At 53.7% G+C, this 17,841-nt stretch overlaps 1 protein-coding gene across 6 annotated transcripts in view; it reads right to left on the bottom strand.

Annotated features, from left to right (window-relative positions):
• PHC2 (polyhomeotic homolog 2) overlaps nt 1-17,623 on the bottom strand; it is a gene marked incomplete at both ends in the record, with an annotated part of 44,832 nt that extends 27,209 nt beyond the window's left edge. For 2 of the 6 annotated variants that reach the window (XM_084242020.1, XM_084242019.1), the window contains 6 exons: nt 9,848-10,160; nt 11,211-11,297; nt 13,066-13,230; nt 13,616-13,693; nt 14,645-14,803; nt 17,453-17,623. In XM_084242020.1, coding sequence (XP_084098146.1) covers nt 9,848-10,160; nt 11,211-11,297; nt 13,066-13,230; nt 13,616-13,693; nt 14,645-14,803; nt 17,453-17,623 — 973 coding nt within the window. Of the gene's footprint in view, nt 1-9,847; nt 10,161-11,210; nt 11,364-13,065; nt 13,231-13,615; nt 13,694-14,644; nt 14,804-17,452 lie in introns of all 6 variants that reach the window. The other 4 variants (XM_084242021.1, XM_084242018.1, XM_084242022.1 and 1 more) reach the window with 4 other exon arrangements.
• Nucleotides 17,624-17,841: the final 218 nt, after the last annotated feature.

The raw sequence follows: 17,841 nt of genomic DNA on the forward strand, positions 1-17,841 counted from the left end.
ACAGAGCCTTTTCTGTCTCAGGGTTTCGGGGCTTTATCTGGGAAACCAGAAGTTTGGGCGAGGTGACAACCTGTCTCTTTCAGCTCTATAATCGAGGGCGTCTGCCACAGGAAGACAGTTTAAGATTCTGGATTTATAAGGTGGGAAGAAAGGTTAGCGAGGACAAAGGCATTAAATCTATAGCACATTAAACGCAGCATTGGGGATAACACACGTTTGTTGACCACATTGGCAAAGGCAACTGCTGTCCTCTGGCCCTTTACCCCCGGGGTCCCCTTCCTAGCGCGCTCCCTCCCCGACTCTGTGCCACTGCGGAATATCAAAGACTGTTCTAGAACAGATGATGTTAGTATAAACCTAGGCTGAAAACAAAGCTCATGAAGGCTTAGACGAAGTTCACAGATCAAAGACCCCAAGGTATCTGGAGGAGGAGTGTATATCCTTCACCTTTTGAGGTTAATGCAAAGCCAGGAGCATGATTTAATTCCACCATTATGCTGGGTCAAAAGTCCTTTTAGTTAAAGTATTGCAGGAACTTTCCTACTGGTCTTTCTGATCCCAGCTTCTTCTCTCTATAATCCATCTTACAGATTGCAAATTAATCTTCCTAGTGAGCCGATCCTGATTAAAAGCCACCAGGGACTGGCCTTTGCAGTGTCTAAAGCCCCCGCCGCTCAAGATCTCTTGACAACTTAAACTAACCTTGTAATTTTTATTTCTTAGATCCAAGCAGTCTTTACTGATTGGGGTTTATGCCTGGCCTCCTACCGTCTGGAGCAACACAAGTCAAATCCCAGTCCTGCTTTCCTGCCCTTCCAGCAGACAAATCCCTTCTCTGAGCTACACCAAGACTTTTCTGCTTCGCCCTGGTCCCCAGAGATGTGACGTGTCTAGCAGGGCACTGTGGGCTCTAAGATCAAGATGCTTGCATTTGAATTCCAGCTTTGCCACTTACCAGCAGTGTGACACTGGGCAAGTTATGTGACCACTACTCCCGTGTCATCATCTTTATAGCTGGGGTAATGGTCAAGCGCTGATCTCCCTTAGTAAGTTAAACTTGGTTCACGTTTCCTCCAATGGACCTTACATTTAGTTGATGTACAGTCAGTATTGATGGGTGGGTGACAACTTGGTGGGACTCCAGCATATTTGTCCCACGTCCGAAGATGTTTCCTCTTCAGAGTGAGGACATGAAGGAGATGGGGGTGACCCCAGACCATTCTGTTTTACCAACACCCTGGTTTCCTGATGATTCTGTGCCTGTCTAGCTCCAGCTCACTTCCTGCACTAACCTTCAGCCCACCTTAACTTCGCGACTCATCCATAATAGATCAGATCCCTCCATGCCTTGTTGGCTTCAATTTCAGAAGCGTCCATTTTCTGGAATGCCCTCCTTCTGCTTCAGTGAGCCGAGGCTTGAATCTCTTTGGGCCCAGCCCAACTCCTGCTCTCTCTGAATTCCTGAATGCTTTTTGTTGTCGTTGTTGTTCAACTCGTGTGTGAGTTCACACGTGCTATCTTATGTATTTCATTGATTCTCATTCCTTCCCCACTCCTGGCATTTTAACATCTTTTGAAATGCAGTTGATGGTGTCAGTTTAACTGGCAATGTGCTATTTTCTTAGAGACAATAAAATAAGGGTGCCTCTTACAATCAGTGGTGTTTCAGATTAAATGAAGTAGGACATTTCCTATCTAACTAGACTACTGAACTAGACTAGGCTTTATGAATCAGACATGTCTGTTTCTTTTGCTTTTTTTTAAAACTTAAAAGATGAGCTTTAATTCAACTGGAAGATTTTTATCTTTCTTTTATCTTCCACATTGTCCCACATAATATCGATGTGTTTGCAGATGCTTAGTGAATGTCTAAGATGGATGAATTCTCCTGCCGCTCAGGCTGGGTCTTGAAGAAGGCTATTTTCTGCTGAAGCCACGACAGCAGAAGAGGCTGTGTTCTTCGTCCCTCCTGCTAGGAGGGGGCCTGTCAGTTTATGGAATAAACTGCACAGAAATCTCTCTGGACCTTTCTTATTTTTTCCTAGTGTCTAGTAGCTTCGTTTCTCCCCGGCACCCATTTTGACTCTCTTGTCCCCTGTGGCTAGAAAGTTCATTGCTTCTTAGGAAGAAGGGATTGATTGCATAGGCCCTCAGCCACAGCTTTGGAGGCCCTATCAGCCCTCTTTGTTACGGGGCAGGTGAGAGGCAAGTCCAGGGCCTCCACAAATTAGGACCTAGCTCAAAGGCAGTGCTCGTTGTCCTGCCTGGTGCTCCAACCTTGAACAGCCTTGGAAGAGACCAATTCAAGGCTTCGTAGCCAGTTGGCTGTCAGCAAAAGAAGGATGAAAGTCCCCTAGGCGGGAGAGCTGAGTGTGAGGGATTACTGACCCGCCCCTTTTACCACATCTGCTCCCAGAATGTATCCACAATGGATCGCAAGACTTCAAGAACTGCTCACTGTCCCAGAAAGCAGGGACGCTTGAACCCAAAGTTTATAAAGTTTAAGCATTGGCTGCAAGCCTGTTTATATGCTTAATTTCCTAGGAGCCTGCTCTAATTGATAGAGTTTGGCATTCTCTGGCCTACGGGCAAGAGGAGGGTGCTGGTGAGAGGAACGGCATCACTGTTTACTAACCACTCTTCTTCAAGGTGGACACATTGGGTGAAGAAATAATTTCCATTCGCTCAGCGCACATTGCTAGGCACCTACTGCAAACCACACACTATACTTGGTCTAAAAGCATACTAAACTACAAAAACATGGCCCCTAGAATAGATGTCAGCCTGATAAGAGACAGATGGTAAACAGATCCTCTTAGCAAACTTGCTATAGGAGGTAAGCACAGAATCTTGAGAATGTAGGAAAGGGGTTGACTCAGCTTGGGAAGGGGAGCAGGGGAGGCTTCCCAGAGGAAGGACGAAGTTCACCATGATCAAAATCAGGAAGGTCATCAAAGGAATAGCCCCCCAGGGAGAAGGTAATCCGGTGCATCCAGGGAGCACCCTAAAGTGATGGCCACATGGCTTTCCTGTGCTGCAGTGTCTCCAGGTTGAGGGCTGGGAGTCTGAGAGGGAGCAGAGCTAAGGGAAGCCTCCCTGGGAGGGGATACTAACTAGGTTGTGACAATGAGGTCACCAGCGGCAGCCAGCGCCATCCTATGGGGATCTAATTGTTTTAATGCTTCTCGGCTTGCTCAGCAGCCATCTGGAAAAACCACCAAGTAGCTTCTGTGACCAGGATTCCTTATAAGGCAACTGGGAATATTAAAAGGGAACTGGTTTCTCCATCTCTGCCCCTACCTCAGCCTTGGAAGATGGGATGGGAGTATAGCATAAGGGGGTAAAGGAATAGGTTTTAGTTTATTTGTTTAGCAAGTGAGAATTGTTTATCATTTTAGAGTAGTCAAATTACAGTATGAGACTGGGGTCTTGGAATTTGAAAGCAGTCATTTTACCATATGCACTTTAGTCTTCTAGGTCATTCATTTTAAGTTGATGTTTATTTAAAAACTGAGTTATTAAAATCAAAGTTGTTCTCACATATTATCATAACATTGCTTTGAAGCATCATCTTGATACAGGCAAGGGCTTTAGAGTCAAACATATCTGGGTTTCAGCCTTGGTTCTGCCACCTATAGGCTGTACAAACTTAAACAAATTGCTTAACCTCTCTGTATCTTGATTTCCTATTATGTAAAAGGTGATCGATACCACAGAGAGCACTTGCTAGTATCAAGGAGATTATTATGTTTAAGCCACAAAGGGGCTCCCTGACTTTGCTCATATATCAGAGATGCTCAGCAAATGGTAGTTATTCCCCAAATATCACCTGTTTCTTTTATGTTGCTTTGAAGTTCTCAAAGCAGGTTTACAAGTTGCATTTCATTTATTTTGAACAGGAAGCCAATGCAGCAAATGGGCAGTGCCCTCCCTGCACAAGTAAGAAGCAGGAGTAGTTTCTGAGTGACTCTCTGATGCAGTAGGCTAGGGGAAACTGACTTCATTTGACATAGGGGGCATGGTGCCCTACATGCAGCAAATGCTCAGAAATGCTGATGGTGGAGTGAAGTCAGCAAGCACAAGTCAGCAAGCACAAATCAAAATAGCAAGTCTCAGAGTATTAGCTGGAGGTTGTTGGGAACTTCTGAGGTAATCTCGGAGGGAGAACAAGACCAGAGGTTACACCAGAAGGTGGGGAGACAGAGGTACGTGAAGGACCAAGTAAGTCACAAAGGGGTGGTTGTAGGAGAGAGGCAGAGCATCTGTATGAGGAAGCCACGAGCAATTGGTGTGGTTCACTGGCCAATGGTGGGTGGGGAGGCCCGGAAGTGGGGTGGGTCCAGCAGAAGCCCTTGCGGAGCTGCTCCAGGAGCCCCTCCCAAAGACTAGGTGCTGCAACTAGGAAATCGAGACAGTGAACATTTCTAAATGAGAGTGTCTCTGAGGAGGATGATTCTAGAAGCTGTGAGGTGAACATCCTGGCCCCCTGTGAAGCCTCCTCCAGGCAGCAAGTCTTGGGCAAAGCAGGGAGCAAAGAGGAAGTATCCTTAGAACCGGTGATGAGCTGGGCGGGCTGGAGGGTGGGAATAAGGTGGGAAGGGGCTCATCCCCATCGCAAGCCTGCTCTTTCTGGCCATCTCATTCATCTTTACAGCCTGTGGTAAACATAATCATCTTTGTTTTATAGATGAGGAAATTGAGGTTTACAGAGATTAAGTAACTTGATGATGGTCATAAAACTAGTAAGTGATGAAGATGGGGTCTGAAACCACGTCTAGCTCGGAGCCTGTGCCTTTCCCATGGGAACGCGCTGGCCCCTGGTGAAGGAGAAGGAAATAAAAGTTGCCCTGAGATAGTGAGCCTGGGGTACAGGAGGACCTCACGACTGAGGGCAGCAGTCAGGACCTGGCCAAAGAGGGCGACCCTGGGTTTTTGCTTGTTTATGAACTCTCTAAAATTTAAAAATGTTCAGGGGGTGATACCCAAGTGGGAAAATCCTACACACAGTTGGAAACCTGTGGAAACGAGGGACTGGGTGAATGCATATTGACAAGTCACCTGCTGACAGACGGGGGTGTCTGCAAGGCAAGCACAGACAAGCTCAATTAGGGGTGAGTGCTGGAGCAAAATCCAAGGGAGAGGGAGCTGAATCTTTGGGGAGTCCACAGCTGATGGCAGTGGCGCTAGGGGAAAGGAAGGAGGAGCAGCGCCCACCTCCAGCACAGATGGCCACGTGTGCATACATGCACATACACACTCAAACACTCACACACGCTCACAGGGCCTGGGTGCACCCCAGTGCCAGCTGAAATAATCCTCCTTCTGTTCTGTTCTTGAAACCTACTCATTTTTCAAGGCACAACTCCAAATTTCCACCACGCCTATTACAATTTAAACTCTTGTTCATCTGGGTAACTCCCATATGGTTAGCATTATGTCTGGCACATAATAGGTGCTAAATGAGTATTTGTTGAGCTGAACTAAACAATTAAAGAAACAGAGAAAAACCCTTCAGGGATGACAGTTAATGATTTTTTTCTGCGCCATCCTATCTCCTCCATTTGAGAAATGGAATAATCATTGCTAGGATTAAATGAGATACGGAGGTAGGTAAGGCAGTTAGTACCGTACCTGGAACATGGGTGTTCATTAGCTGGCAGTAATTACTATTATTATTATTACTAGCTGGCAGGAACCATGGAAGTAATGTAATAGGGGCCTAGGGTAATAAATTTCAGGAAAGAAGGAATAGGAAACATTTCCAAAGTCCTGTGTGTATCACAGTAAACTGTCTCCGTCTCTCTGTCCTCTGTCTGTCTGTCTGTCTCTCTCACTCACACACACACACACACACACACACACACACACGCCCACCTCCACTAGTACCCTCTGGAATATTTTTTCCTAATAAGGAGGTTCTCCATGATTGAAAATGGGCCCTACAGTGAGAGTTGAAATGACCTTCATGGCCAGTTGCATGATTTTTACATCAAAGCTGCTTTGGTTCCAGGCAGACAACGGGCCACCTGTATGTGTAGCTTTCACTGGATTCTCTAAGTAAAAATGTGTCCACCCCGTAGTTTGGCAGCTGCTTTGGGAGGGAAATAATGGAACCCAAGAGTCCAGAGTCCGCAGGCATGGTGCAGTGCAGCCTACCACAGCCAGAAACCACTGCTCCCTGACACAAAGCCCCTCTGTGACAAAACAAAGCCGCTGTGTGGCAGGCCTTCCCCACGGAATCTTCTCTCCTCCCCAGGCCTGAGGAGGGATAAGGAGACAGAGCGAAGACCTGGCCCCTGGAGCACGGGCCTGTGAAAGGGCCCAGGGTTTCAAAGGCTCCACAGTTCTGTTCCATCACAGCACCTCCCTGCTGGCCAGCAGCTCTCTCCTCACCTTTGTGCCTGAGTGTGCACCCAAGGCCTCGAGTTTATCCACTAGAACCAGTATTCCAAGGGCTAAGCCTCCCATGGGGACCTGTGGCCTGGCTCCCTTTGGACTCAGCTTCCCGGAGGCCAGGCCCAGGGCCCTCACTGCCCGCCCCTCCTCAGCCCTGTGGTCCAGTCCTCTCCCCACTGAGAAGCCCCACCTCTTAGGTTCTGCTCTCCGCCCCTTACTCCCCTCCCCCCACCTACCAGCCCACCCTTTTTCAGGGTAAAAGGGACCTTTTCTATTTGCAGAGCCTAAAGAAGCCCGTTGCCAAGGTGACAGGAGCAGGAACAGCAGGGAGCTCGCCATGGGGGAGGGGCCTTGCCCCCAAACAGCTGTCAGTGGGAGCAGTCCCAGCTGGGACTAGCATTGGCCTGCTCTGGGAGGAAACAGCCCCCAGGAGAACACATTCCACCCGTGCCCCCGCGCCACAAGTCTCCACTGGTTACTTTCCCTGGGGACAGCCTGCCAGCCCGCTCCAAATGCTCCAAGGACAGACGAAAAACTCCCTGCACCCTCCCTCTTACTAGTGTGCTCTTGAGCGTGTGCACGCGCGCGCACACACACACACACACACACACACACACGCCAGCCCTTAGGTCGTAAGGTTTACTTCAGTCTTGTTTGTTTGCCCTAAGATCTGTAGCATCCTGACCCTCCTGCTGCCTTCCAAGGGGGAGGTGGGGTGGGGAAGTGGAAAAGAAGGGCTTACAGAAGAAGGGGTGAGAGAAGAGAGGAGGAGGAGCAGGAGGGGACAGCAGACGCAGGGGCAACGCAAAGCCCACTGATTTGTCTCTGGTCAGAGGGCCTTTGTGGCCTGGCCTGGCTCACGGCCACGGCACGGCAAGTCCCGTAGAAGCAAGGGGCTCTGTCCTGCATGGAGCCACACCTGGGGCTCAGGCTTGTCCTCCCCCGGGGAATTCGCTTTCCCAGGCTCAACAGAGGAGCGCCCTCCACTGGACTCCGTAAATCCCAGAACCAGCAGGATCTTTGAGCTTTGGGTCAGGAATGGGAAAAGCCTAGGACACCCCCCATTACTCTGATAGCCCAGAGGGTTCTTGATGATTAAGGACACAGGATCTGACTCAGCAGACATGGAATTAGTCCTGAGTGTTCCTTATGACTTGCGTGGCCTTGAGTGATACATGTAGTAAGTTACTGGGCAACCTTCCTGAGCTTCAGTTTTCTCATCTGTAAAGGGGATATAAATACCTGCTTTATAGGTTTCTTTCAAAGGTGAAAAAAGTGCTGTGCATGTAGGGGAGCAAAATTCTGCCATCCCAAACATGTCTTTGGCAAGGTGTCTATCTCATGGGAGAAGCTCCGCAGGCTGGGTGTTTTTGATGTTTATATCTAAATTTCTCTCCATAGGGATCTAGTCCAGGAAGACCCTGGGAGAAGGCAGATTCACCAGCAAATGCCCCCCAACCTGTCTTAGCTGTGTCTGAAGCCATGTGGTGAGCCACTTAGTCAGGCTGGGTCTCCCCCATGTCTGCAGGAAGCCACATGTTATAATTAAACTACTCCATGGCTCTTGTCAATCTGTGTGATGCACGTGTGGTTATTTGCCAGCCTAGAAGGACCCAGAGGGATGTGGATTCCCTTTGTGTCCCGACATGCATGAAAATGCCCCGTTTGCTTTCAGGGAGGCAACAGATGTTTGCTCAGTGCTGGTTCCCTCTCTGATCAGGTTTCTCAAGACCCCAGGGTGACTTAGCAGCTTTAGGGAGAATCTGAGAACTGGACTTTCTCTTGAAGGCCTCCTGGAATCTGGGAGGCTGCCTTAGATGGAGGGAGGTTACATTTTGGGCTGGGCTGGAACGAGGCTCTCAAGAAACCCTGAATCCCTGACACTCTTCTAGGGTTTGTAAGGTTGAATGAGAAGGTAGAAGAAATGCTAATTTGGGGTCCTAGCTCTAGTCCACTCAACGTAAGACCCCTCAGTCTTCAACCTTCTGAGTCTCAGTTTTCTTTTCCATAAGAGGAAGAGGCTGGACTAATCTTTGAAGAAGGCAATGCCTGAGAGTGAGAAACATCTAGAAGTGTAGGGCAGTGAGGCCCCACAGGGAGGTTCCTCTCAGCTCAGTAGTGCCCACCGGAACAAAGACAGCCGTTGTCCTCGAAACCCCAAAAAGGTGAGTAAATGATTTCACCTCGGATCCTTTCCCGCTGGCTGTCCCAACCCCTGACTTGTCTCACGACCTCCCCACTCCTTCATTGGGGAAACTACTCATGCTTTGAGATTCACTGGCCATTTCCTCTGACTCATCCTGACCCTGTCTCTGACCCATCCTGTCTGGCCCTGAGCCACCATCGCTGGCCACACTTACTTCACACTTACTGCTAGAGCAGAATGTAGGGCACTGACTGGATTTCCTGATGTGTATCTGGCTCCCTCGACTGCATACTCCTTTAGGTAAAGAATCCTATTTTGACCACCTAGCTCACCTAGTCCCAAGCCTAGATAGGTTCTCAAGGGGAAAACACTGCAGGGTAGACTGGGTGGTAAACCGGCTGGGATGAGGCCAGGGGGCTCGTGGTTGTCTGGGGGAGGGGGGAGGGAGGTGATCAGGGTGTGATTATCTTTCCTGCAAAGCTCTGTGGTCCCCACTAAGTTTATTCCTATGGTAGAACAGCTTGGTCTTCAGGTTGGCAGGCCTGGCTTCTAAAGCTCTTGGCAGATGTTTTTGTTTAAGATGGGTTACAACAGGCAGTGCTGGGAGAGTTTCAGCAGCAGGGCAAGGCGTCTAGCCCCAGGGAACACGGATTCATCCTCCGCACAGAACTTGTTTCCCTAGGAAATCTGCTGGATAATCTTTCTTTAATCTAGTAGATTTTTTTCTCACGTGCCACCTGCACAGGCAAGCCTTTCTCGGTCTTTCCCCCAAGGCTAGAGAGCGTCTCTGCACTCCCACAGGGCTCAGAGCCCACATTTATCACGGTGCCATTATCACACTCTGCTGCACTGTACCTGCGGCTCCTGAGACCCCGAGGGCAGGGCCCAAGACTTACTGATCTTTGCATAACCAGAACTGGGAATACAACTAGCAAATACTGGTCAACAGTGTCGTTGAATGATGAGAAAACCAACGTCCCACCTCCCCCGTCCCAGTGGCCTTACAAGCCTCTGGGACTCCGAGAATTTCAATAGTGCCGTGTCCAGTCCGCCTGCATCCAAGGTGGAGAACAGCGACCAGGTACTCAGGGCCACCACTGTGCCCACTGGGATGCAGGACCCACTTAGTCCCACTGATGGGGCTGCTTCTTTAAAGCAAGACTAGAAGCAGGAAATTGAAGCAGGAGCTGATGAACTTCTCCAGACTGGAAAAGGCAGAGAGACACATACACGGGGGCTGGTGGGAAAAAAGGAGAGCTCAAGAGTTTCCCCTATGACAGGAGTCCTTCCTTCTGGAGCCCTTACCTGGTGCAATGAGGGGGTGGGCGGCCACGGTGGGCACCAACCGGCTGAGCCCAGCCCGGCCCTCCATGCTCCCTGGCACACTGCTGCTGCCATCTCCTTTCTTGAGTGGCTCCGCCACACTGTCGGTCATGCCAGGCTTGGCACCTGCGGGGGAACCCTGAGCAGTGTTTCTGCCCTGTGATGGGGCAGGCAGAGGCTGGCTACTGCCTGGTGTGGGTTTCAGGGCCAAGCTGGGCAGGACAGGCTGAGTGGGGGGAGGGCCCGAGGCTGCCGCCGCTGGTGTCTGCTGTGCTCGTAGGGTCAAGTTCTGTACCTGGAAAAGAGGGGTCTATGGGAGTCCAGAGAATGAAGGTAGGTGCCACCCCACAACATAACTAAGATAGGGAAAGAGTTAGGGATGGAGCCAGGAATGGCTGAACAGGACAGGAGGTTGTAAAATCAGGGAGAAATAGAGAGAGAATGAGTTAAGGGCTGAAAGAGGAGCCAGGAGCAGGCAGATCTTCTAAAGGGGACAAGAGAGAGCACTGGTAATTAATTCATTAGGAGAAGAAATTGAATTCTGAGCAGGGATGACGGCCCAGGCTGGGGCAGGCCCAGGCAGGGAGGCCAGGGACTCTGACTCCTTCCCTCCTCCCCCAGACTCTCAGGTTAGAAAGAGCTTCCAGTTACAGTGGGGCATGGGTCTGCCACCCTGGAAAAGGCCAGGGCAAAAGGGTCAGTCAGTTGACCCGCAAGGCCACCAAATAAAGGATTGTTTTGTCTTCAGAGTTAGGCTTCCACAAGATGAGCAAGCGTATTCAACCCGGTCCCTGGCGCCCTCTGCTGGACACACAGAGGCGGTGCAGACTCACAGCTAACATCATGCTCTCCCCACGGGTCCCCACTCTGTAGCTGGGGACAGGGGAGTGGGAGGTTGCTCCTCTCCCCTGCTGCCCACAGAATCTTTGCAGTCACAACAGAAGATTTCTGTGTTCTCAGCAGAAGGCAGGGACCCAGGACTCATCTCTGTTCCCTCTTCCATGCAACCTTCATGCCTAAGCAGAGTGGGGTTTTCCACTTACAAGGCAAAAACCACCATAGAACTTAAGGGTGGGGAGAGCAAGGAAGCAGCGACCACCCATTACTGGCGATCACACCTCGGCACACTGCTCCCAACCCAGAGTCAAAAGCAGCCGTGATTTCATGGGGGATTAAGGAGCAAGTCTGGGGCATTAGGCTGCCCAGTCACCCACTCGCTTTCCTAGAAGAGCCCAGCCTTTGCAATGATTCCATGGTCCTCCAGGGCTCGTGCCCATACCCAGTATCAGTACCCCTGTGCAGGGGTGCCCACCCCCCTGCCCTCCCACAAGCATGGAATCCTCACCTGGGCGGGGGTGGGGGGCCGGGCGGGGGAGCCAGTGCCGAGCTCAGGCTGCACGGTAGCGACGGTGGCCGTGGGCGTGAAGATGAGCTGAGGGGACAAAGGAACAGTGCCGCCTAGGCTCCTAGCTACCTGCACCAGGTTACCTGGCTGGGCCTGGAATCACAGGAAACGAGGCGCCTTTTACCTGCCCAATGTGGGCTCAGCCACAGGACAGGATGCTTTAGCCAGGGAGCAGACATGGGGCAACTGGGAGGCCAGAAAGGGAAGGCGTGCAAGGCACCACCACCTGAAAATCTCAAGAGCTTGCAGCATCATCTGGCCAGGCAGGAGAGGGGTGGTGGGGGTGACCTCAGGGGGCTGTGTCCAAGCTGGGTCACTGCAGAAGCCTCTGTGAAGAGCTCATCCCAGAGGGGACCGACGTCACCAGGACCCCCTGAAGCCACTCCAGTATCCTAGGGAGCAGGGACCTTGGGCTGGGCTGGACACTCAAGAACATCTGGCAGGCCCAATCTATTCCTGAGCCCCGGCTGGGTCAGACCAGGACTCTCCTCCAGAAGGGATCAGATTGGATGTCTTCTTCTGGTCACGGGCTAGCCAAATTCAGACGGGCATGGGGAGGACGCAGGGACCACAGTCACGGAGGAAGTGGAGTGCCGAGTGTGGGGCTTGCGGCTGTCCTCCTCATGGGTGTCCACCTGACCCTCACACCCCCACCAGCCTAGCTCAGCGCCCGGCAGCAGGTGGCCCCAGAACCCACGTGCCCCAACTGCGCCTCTGTGCCTGTGGGCCCTGGTCAGGGAGGAGCAGACGGGCTTTAGGATTCCAGGAGGGATAGCTGCATCCACTAGGGCGTGAGAGGCCCAGGGCCGAGGCAGGCTGGGTGGTGTCTCGGGGGGCGGGGGGGGGGGGCTATCAGCAACTAGAGGAGCGGGAGCTACTTCCGACTGTGTATCTAAGAGGACATGCCCAGGCGACGGGGCGCACCTCAAACAGTAAGCTCGAGGCAAGAACAGGAGGGCCGGAGCAAGCCCACGAAAGCTCCCCACGTCCAGCTGGCTGTCTTCAGGACAGTGTGTCAAGGAGCTGCGGGGAGAAATCTTCAGAACCGGAGCCATGAGGCAGGGACTTGGGCCCAGCACAGAGCTGGGCTGTGGTCTTCTGGGGGCAGGCTGCTGTTCTCCCGGGTTCCCTTAGTTCTTCTAGACTGAGGAGCCTGTCAGGTCTCCAAGGGCCTTGCACCTCATCGGGACGGGTGTAAAAGATCACTTCTGGGCGTGCTCTCTAGGGCACATGTGCCCACAGGCCATGAGAGTCACGGGTGACAGGGCGACCATGTTTAGACAGGGGGCCCAGCTGGGGAGCAGCGGAGGCAGCAGCATGTCCCGAAGCTGGCCGCCGCCTTCACCCCCTGCGTGGATGCACCCTGGATCTAGCGGAGGCCAGTCTCTGTGTGGGCCACCGCAGCGGTGAGAGCCCATTTCTGGGGGTGTAAATGCCTGTGGTCCCCCTATCTCGGGTCTCTGAGTATGCTGGCCATCTGGGCACAGACTCTGCATCTACTCGAATTAATTTGGGAGAGTGTTTTCTGATAAGAAGAGGAAAACTAGGGCAGGAAAGGAGGCATCAAGGGCATCTTTCTCTATTTCAGCCTGGAATCCCGCCTGTCCTTGAGTTAGTGAACATTTACCAAGGTTCCCACTTAGTCTTCCAGGTCCCTGTCATCACCCCTTCCTCGTATTGGCCCCTCGTGCCTCTCCCCACCCTTCTCTAACCCCGGCGCCCCTCTGGTCCCCCAGCTCCCGCTTCTCCGCCTCTGTCCTGCTCCACCTGAGCGGCAGCCCGGCTGGGGACTCACCATCTGTGCCCTCAGGTACATCTGGGCTTGGCTTGCAGTCAGGGCCGGAGAAGACGTGTTGCCCAAGAGCACAGCCTGCTGGGCGATGCCCGAGGCCGCGGCTGAGTTGACGCTCTGAGCCCGGTTGATGAGCTGCGCCGCTGCAGGGGAGGCCGCCAGGTTGATCTGTGAGAGACACGGCGCAGTAGGAAACGGGGAGCTCTGTTGGTTAACTCTGTGCCCCCTCACCCATCTCTTTCTTCCCCCCGTCTCTGTCCCTTGCTGGGTTCAGCTTCCTTTAGGACCCTCTATGGTCCTTGGGGCTTGGAGTGTCCACCAGCGCTGCCTGTCTCCGGCCTGTGTGCAAAGCTGCAGGGAGGTGCTATGGGCAAAGAATGAAGTGAGGAACAGGAAGCCTCGACGCTGGGGTTATTAAAGTTAAGGGCAAGAGGATTAGATTCCAGCCACGATTCTACATGGCTAAGGAGGCACCGCCACGAGCATTCCGGGCAAGGGAGAAGGGGCTGGTCGCAGCTGTGGGCTCCGCCTGCCACGGCCCTGTCTCACTCACCGAGGATGCCGGGGTTGGGGTCTGTGCAGACACATTGCTGCCTGGAGCGCTCCCTTGTCTGTTGGCCACCAGGCTTGCCTAGGAAAGAAAACTCTTGTTACTAGAGCCCCAGGGCTCCCCAGCCACTCCCCTGGCCCTTGCCCTCCAAAGGAAGCACTAGAGGATGACAGTGAGGAGTCCAGCCCCCGGAGTCAAGCCCCCATTCTGCCTCATCCGCGTGACCTCAGGCTAATGGCTCCGTGTCCCTTTAATACAAAGTGAGCCCCAGTCAAGGCTAAGCCTCTCCATGCACATGTCTCCTCTACTCTGATTTATTTTGGGGGCTGGGCACACTATTACTATTAACTTATATGGAAATAATTTTTGAGCATTCTAGGCCCCAGGAATAACCTACCCAAGCACACTGAACGGGAACACCCTACTTCTGGACAGCAGGGGAATCCTGTGAGCGCTCAGTGTTCGCTACGATCACAACCGTTGTTTCTTGCTCCGGTCAGCAGCCACCCACCCCCGCCACTCTGTCATATCTGGTTCACCGCCCCGAGCTGTGCACGGTGTCTGGAAGGCCCAGCCTGCCCTCCCCCCGCCCAGCTTCTGCTCATCCTTCTGCCAGCTCCACCGGGAGTCCAGCAGCTAGACCCTCCCCGACCGGCCACGCTGGGCCTCTCTGCAAGTCCAGAATGACAGGGTGCACGGAGAACTCAGTGCCAACATGAGTCACTCTGGGGTACAGAGGCGCCTAAACATTTTGTTGAATGAATGGACGCATTTTCCGTTACTAACGACAGACCAACGAGAGGGCGACAGCCTTCTCTGGCCACCACCGCCTTGGCCTCCCAGCAGCCCCCCAGCTGCAGCCACGGTGAGGAGGGCGGAGAGGGCAGCTGCTGCGAGCTAGGGGACTGTGGGCCAGGTGCTTAACCAGAGCCTTTTCCCGCCAAAAGACAGATGGCAGGGGTGCATGTGGGGCTTCTGGGAGAGACCCGCATGTGCCTGCCCTCCCCCTACCTCACTGTTCACGGCTCTCACCTGCTGCACAGCTGCCAGACTCTGGAGCTGCGCGCTGCTCAGGTGCTGCTGCTGTAGCGCTGCGGTCTGCAGCATGAGGTGCTGCTGCTGGGCCGCGTACATCTGCTGCAGGTACTGTGCCGCCGTGCTGGGCTGCCTGTGCAGGGCCTGCTGGATCACCTGAGGCGCGGAAGGAGAGGGCTGTTCACCGGCCACACATCCCACCTGCGGCCACGTGCCTGTCCGCCCCTCTCCCCGATGGATGGCTCGCCCTGTCCTCAGCCACCTTCCCCCAGGGCGGGGAGGCAACTCTTGGCAGAGCTCTGGACATGTCTGCCCAGTCTGTCCTGCAGCTCTCCCCTGGCCTCCCTGCAAGGTTTGCTCCGGTGCCAGCGCCTCCATGGGGAGAGGCAAAGCAGCATCCCTTGCTCCAGCCCACCCTGGCGGAGGCCGGGGAGACAGAAACTCTGAAGCCCCCGTGACACTGTGTCCTGGGCCAGGCCCTTGCAGCTTCCCATCCCCCAATACTCCTCAGCTCAGAGGCCAGTGAGAGGGACATGGGGGACCACAACAGAGAGTACTGAAGCTCAAGACATCAGCGACAAGGAAAGAGGTGGGAAGACAGGCGAGCTGGAAGCGGGGCCTGTTCCTGTTTGCAATGCAGCCAGCAGAAGGACTCATCCACAGGCGACACCGTCTCGGCTGCAGCCCCAAGGCAGGCTGGGTGCTGCTGCCCAGGTTCTGTCCCCAGCTGCCTGGGAAGTCCCATCAGTCCCTCGAAGAGGTCGCCTGGGCCTTGCAGAGTGAGCCAACACCATAGTGATGCCACGTTCTCTTGATCCTCCCTCTCTTTTGAGCACCACTTCCTGGGCTTACTGCTCTCCCCTCTCTCCTGAGGGACTGGCTGGTGAGTCTCAGCCTCCGGGAGGTGACAAAGGCTCTGTGTTGATCTCCCCCCACTCTGTACTCTCAGCCCCTCAGAGCTCCCCCTCCACCACAGCACCAAAGCACAGTGAAGGCCTTCCCCAGCCCTCAGGTCCTGGAGGGGCTCCTCTCCCCTCTCCGCTGGCCACTCTAATGCCCTCTCTTCCCATTTGACACCCTGCCTGGGCCCTACTAAGGCTTTGACCCACTCCTGCCCTTAGCTCTGGGGATCCCTGGCCACAGGCTGGTCCTCATCCTGGGTCCTGGCCCTAACAAGCAAGCCTCCAGCCTGTCTCTCGGGCTTGGCGTGGTTTCTAAGGCTGGTGACTCGAGGACAGAATAACCTCTGGGCTCAGATTTGAGGTTCTGTGAAAACAGGCTCATATCACAGGTTCTCTATAGGCTCCTGGGTATCCCTAGAAAACCCCACCCCGACTCACCTCTTCCACACCCTTCCTTCAGTGTACCCTCCGCGGCGGGGGCCTGGCTTATATGAACTTACCTTTCTCCCTTGCCCCCCCACCCCACCCCATCCTTTCTTCTTCCTCTATGTAGGCCTCTCTATCTTAGACTCCTCCAAGGCCCCTGGCAGTCCAGGCAGCCGGAGTTGAGACATTGAAACTCCTTCTTACTAGAGGACAGCAACATGTGGAAACGGGAGGTGCCCGGGGCGGTTTGCCTGGTGCAGAACGCAGCCCGGGGCGCCCCATTTCCCAGAGCAGAGCCCCTCAGTCTTGTTTGCCTGCAGCTGTGCTGGGGGGAGGAGGAGGGTACATTCTAATGTTGGCTCCTGGGGACTAAAGTACGTGCCAAGAAGCCAGGTGTAGGGAAAGTGAATTAATCAGGCTCTATGCCACTGGCCTCCGTGGCTATCACCTGTGGCCTTGATCGTGTTAGTACACGGTGCTTGGGCGTGTGGGTGAGGGGCAGAGTGCCTGGTTGTGAATGCCTGGAGCATGGAACCAATGGTGAACCTACCTGGCCTGGGATGGTGGCAAAGCACCAAGGGAAGAGGCGGGGTGAGGGCGGGGGAAGGCAGGCACAGGAAACACCATTTTATGAAGTGTAAGGCAGAGAGAACTGGGAGAGAGAAGATTCCACAGCATCTGATGGTGTCCTCTTTACCTAGATTTTTCAGTCTGCTGTGGCTTCTCCTCTGCTCCCTAATCTGGGCCCGGGGCCAAGGCATGAGGTCACTTGTCTAGCCCAGCGAAGCTGTAACAGCGAAGTTACTCAGGGTAAACACTTGTCCACTGCGGTCCCTCCTTTCTGCCTGTCTTATCTGGGCACCTCAGACACTGGTGATTAAGAACACCGGATGGTGGGAGAATTAGGCTTAGGTTTTTTGTCTTTCCCTGAATGACCATCTGAGTCCCTGTTTCCTGAATTACAGAACTGCGCCTAATAACCATTCTCACTGAGGCGGGGGAGCCAGCTCCACACTGGGTGTGGGAGCAGCAGGGGGCCTCATGGAGGGCACTCCATGGACCACAGCTTTAGGGAAGAAGGTAAAAGGCCACAGAGACACAGGATTTTGGGGGCTTCCTTTTGGGCCCTCTGTCTTGGGAAACTTGTTACAGGACGATGGCTGTTTACGCAGTGGGTCTGGGCTGTGGCGAGCAGCTCCCATCACTTCTCTTGCCTGCCTCTTACACGTTCACACACCTGTCCTCCATCATGCTGGGATCTGGATCACTAGGTAAGGATCAGGAATTCTCCTGATCTCTCCAAACTTCCTGATTGGACCCACTGGCAACGCTCCTGCAAACACACGTCCACTAACCCACCCCCCTACACCCTTTCTAATCCAACCCCTCAGTTATTCCACCAGCCCAGGCTCACAGGAGCTCCCGGTTAGCCTGCAGGTGATTAAGGACTGCAGTCCCGGATCCTCTGGAATCTTACCTGCACCGTCTGCCGGTCAGGAATGCCGCTGTACACAGAGATCTGGGGTCCCGGGGGGCGGCTGCTCCCACCGCTGCTGTTGCTGCAGCCGCTGCTGCTACCGACCCCACTGCTACTGCTGGAGACACTGGCACTGCTAGATGTAGGGGGGACTGGCAGCTCATTCTCCATGGCCTATCGGATGGCACCGTCAGGGCACGCAGATGGCAGAAAAGCAGGCGGATGCTGGGAGGGAAGAGACAGGGTGAAGTGTCACACACTCACTGGGGTGCTCATACATATGCATCAGCTCTTCGTCATCCTGTAGCGGAGTCCTGGGTAAAACCGGGTCCTGGGACAGGCTTGCCGGGAGGATGACAGGGCCAGGCTTGGTTCACAAGGCAAAATTT

Source organism: Talpa europaea (assembly GCF_964194135.1).
Source record: "Talpa europaea genome assembly, chromosome: 9".
NCBI lineage: Eukaryota > Metazoa > Chordata > Mammalia > Eulipotyphla > Talpidae > Talpa > Talpa europaea.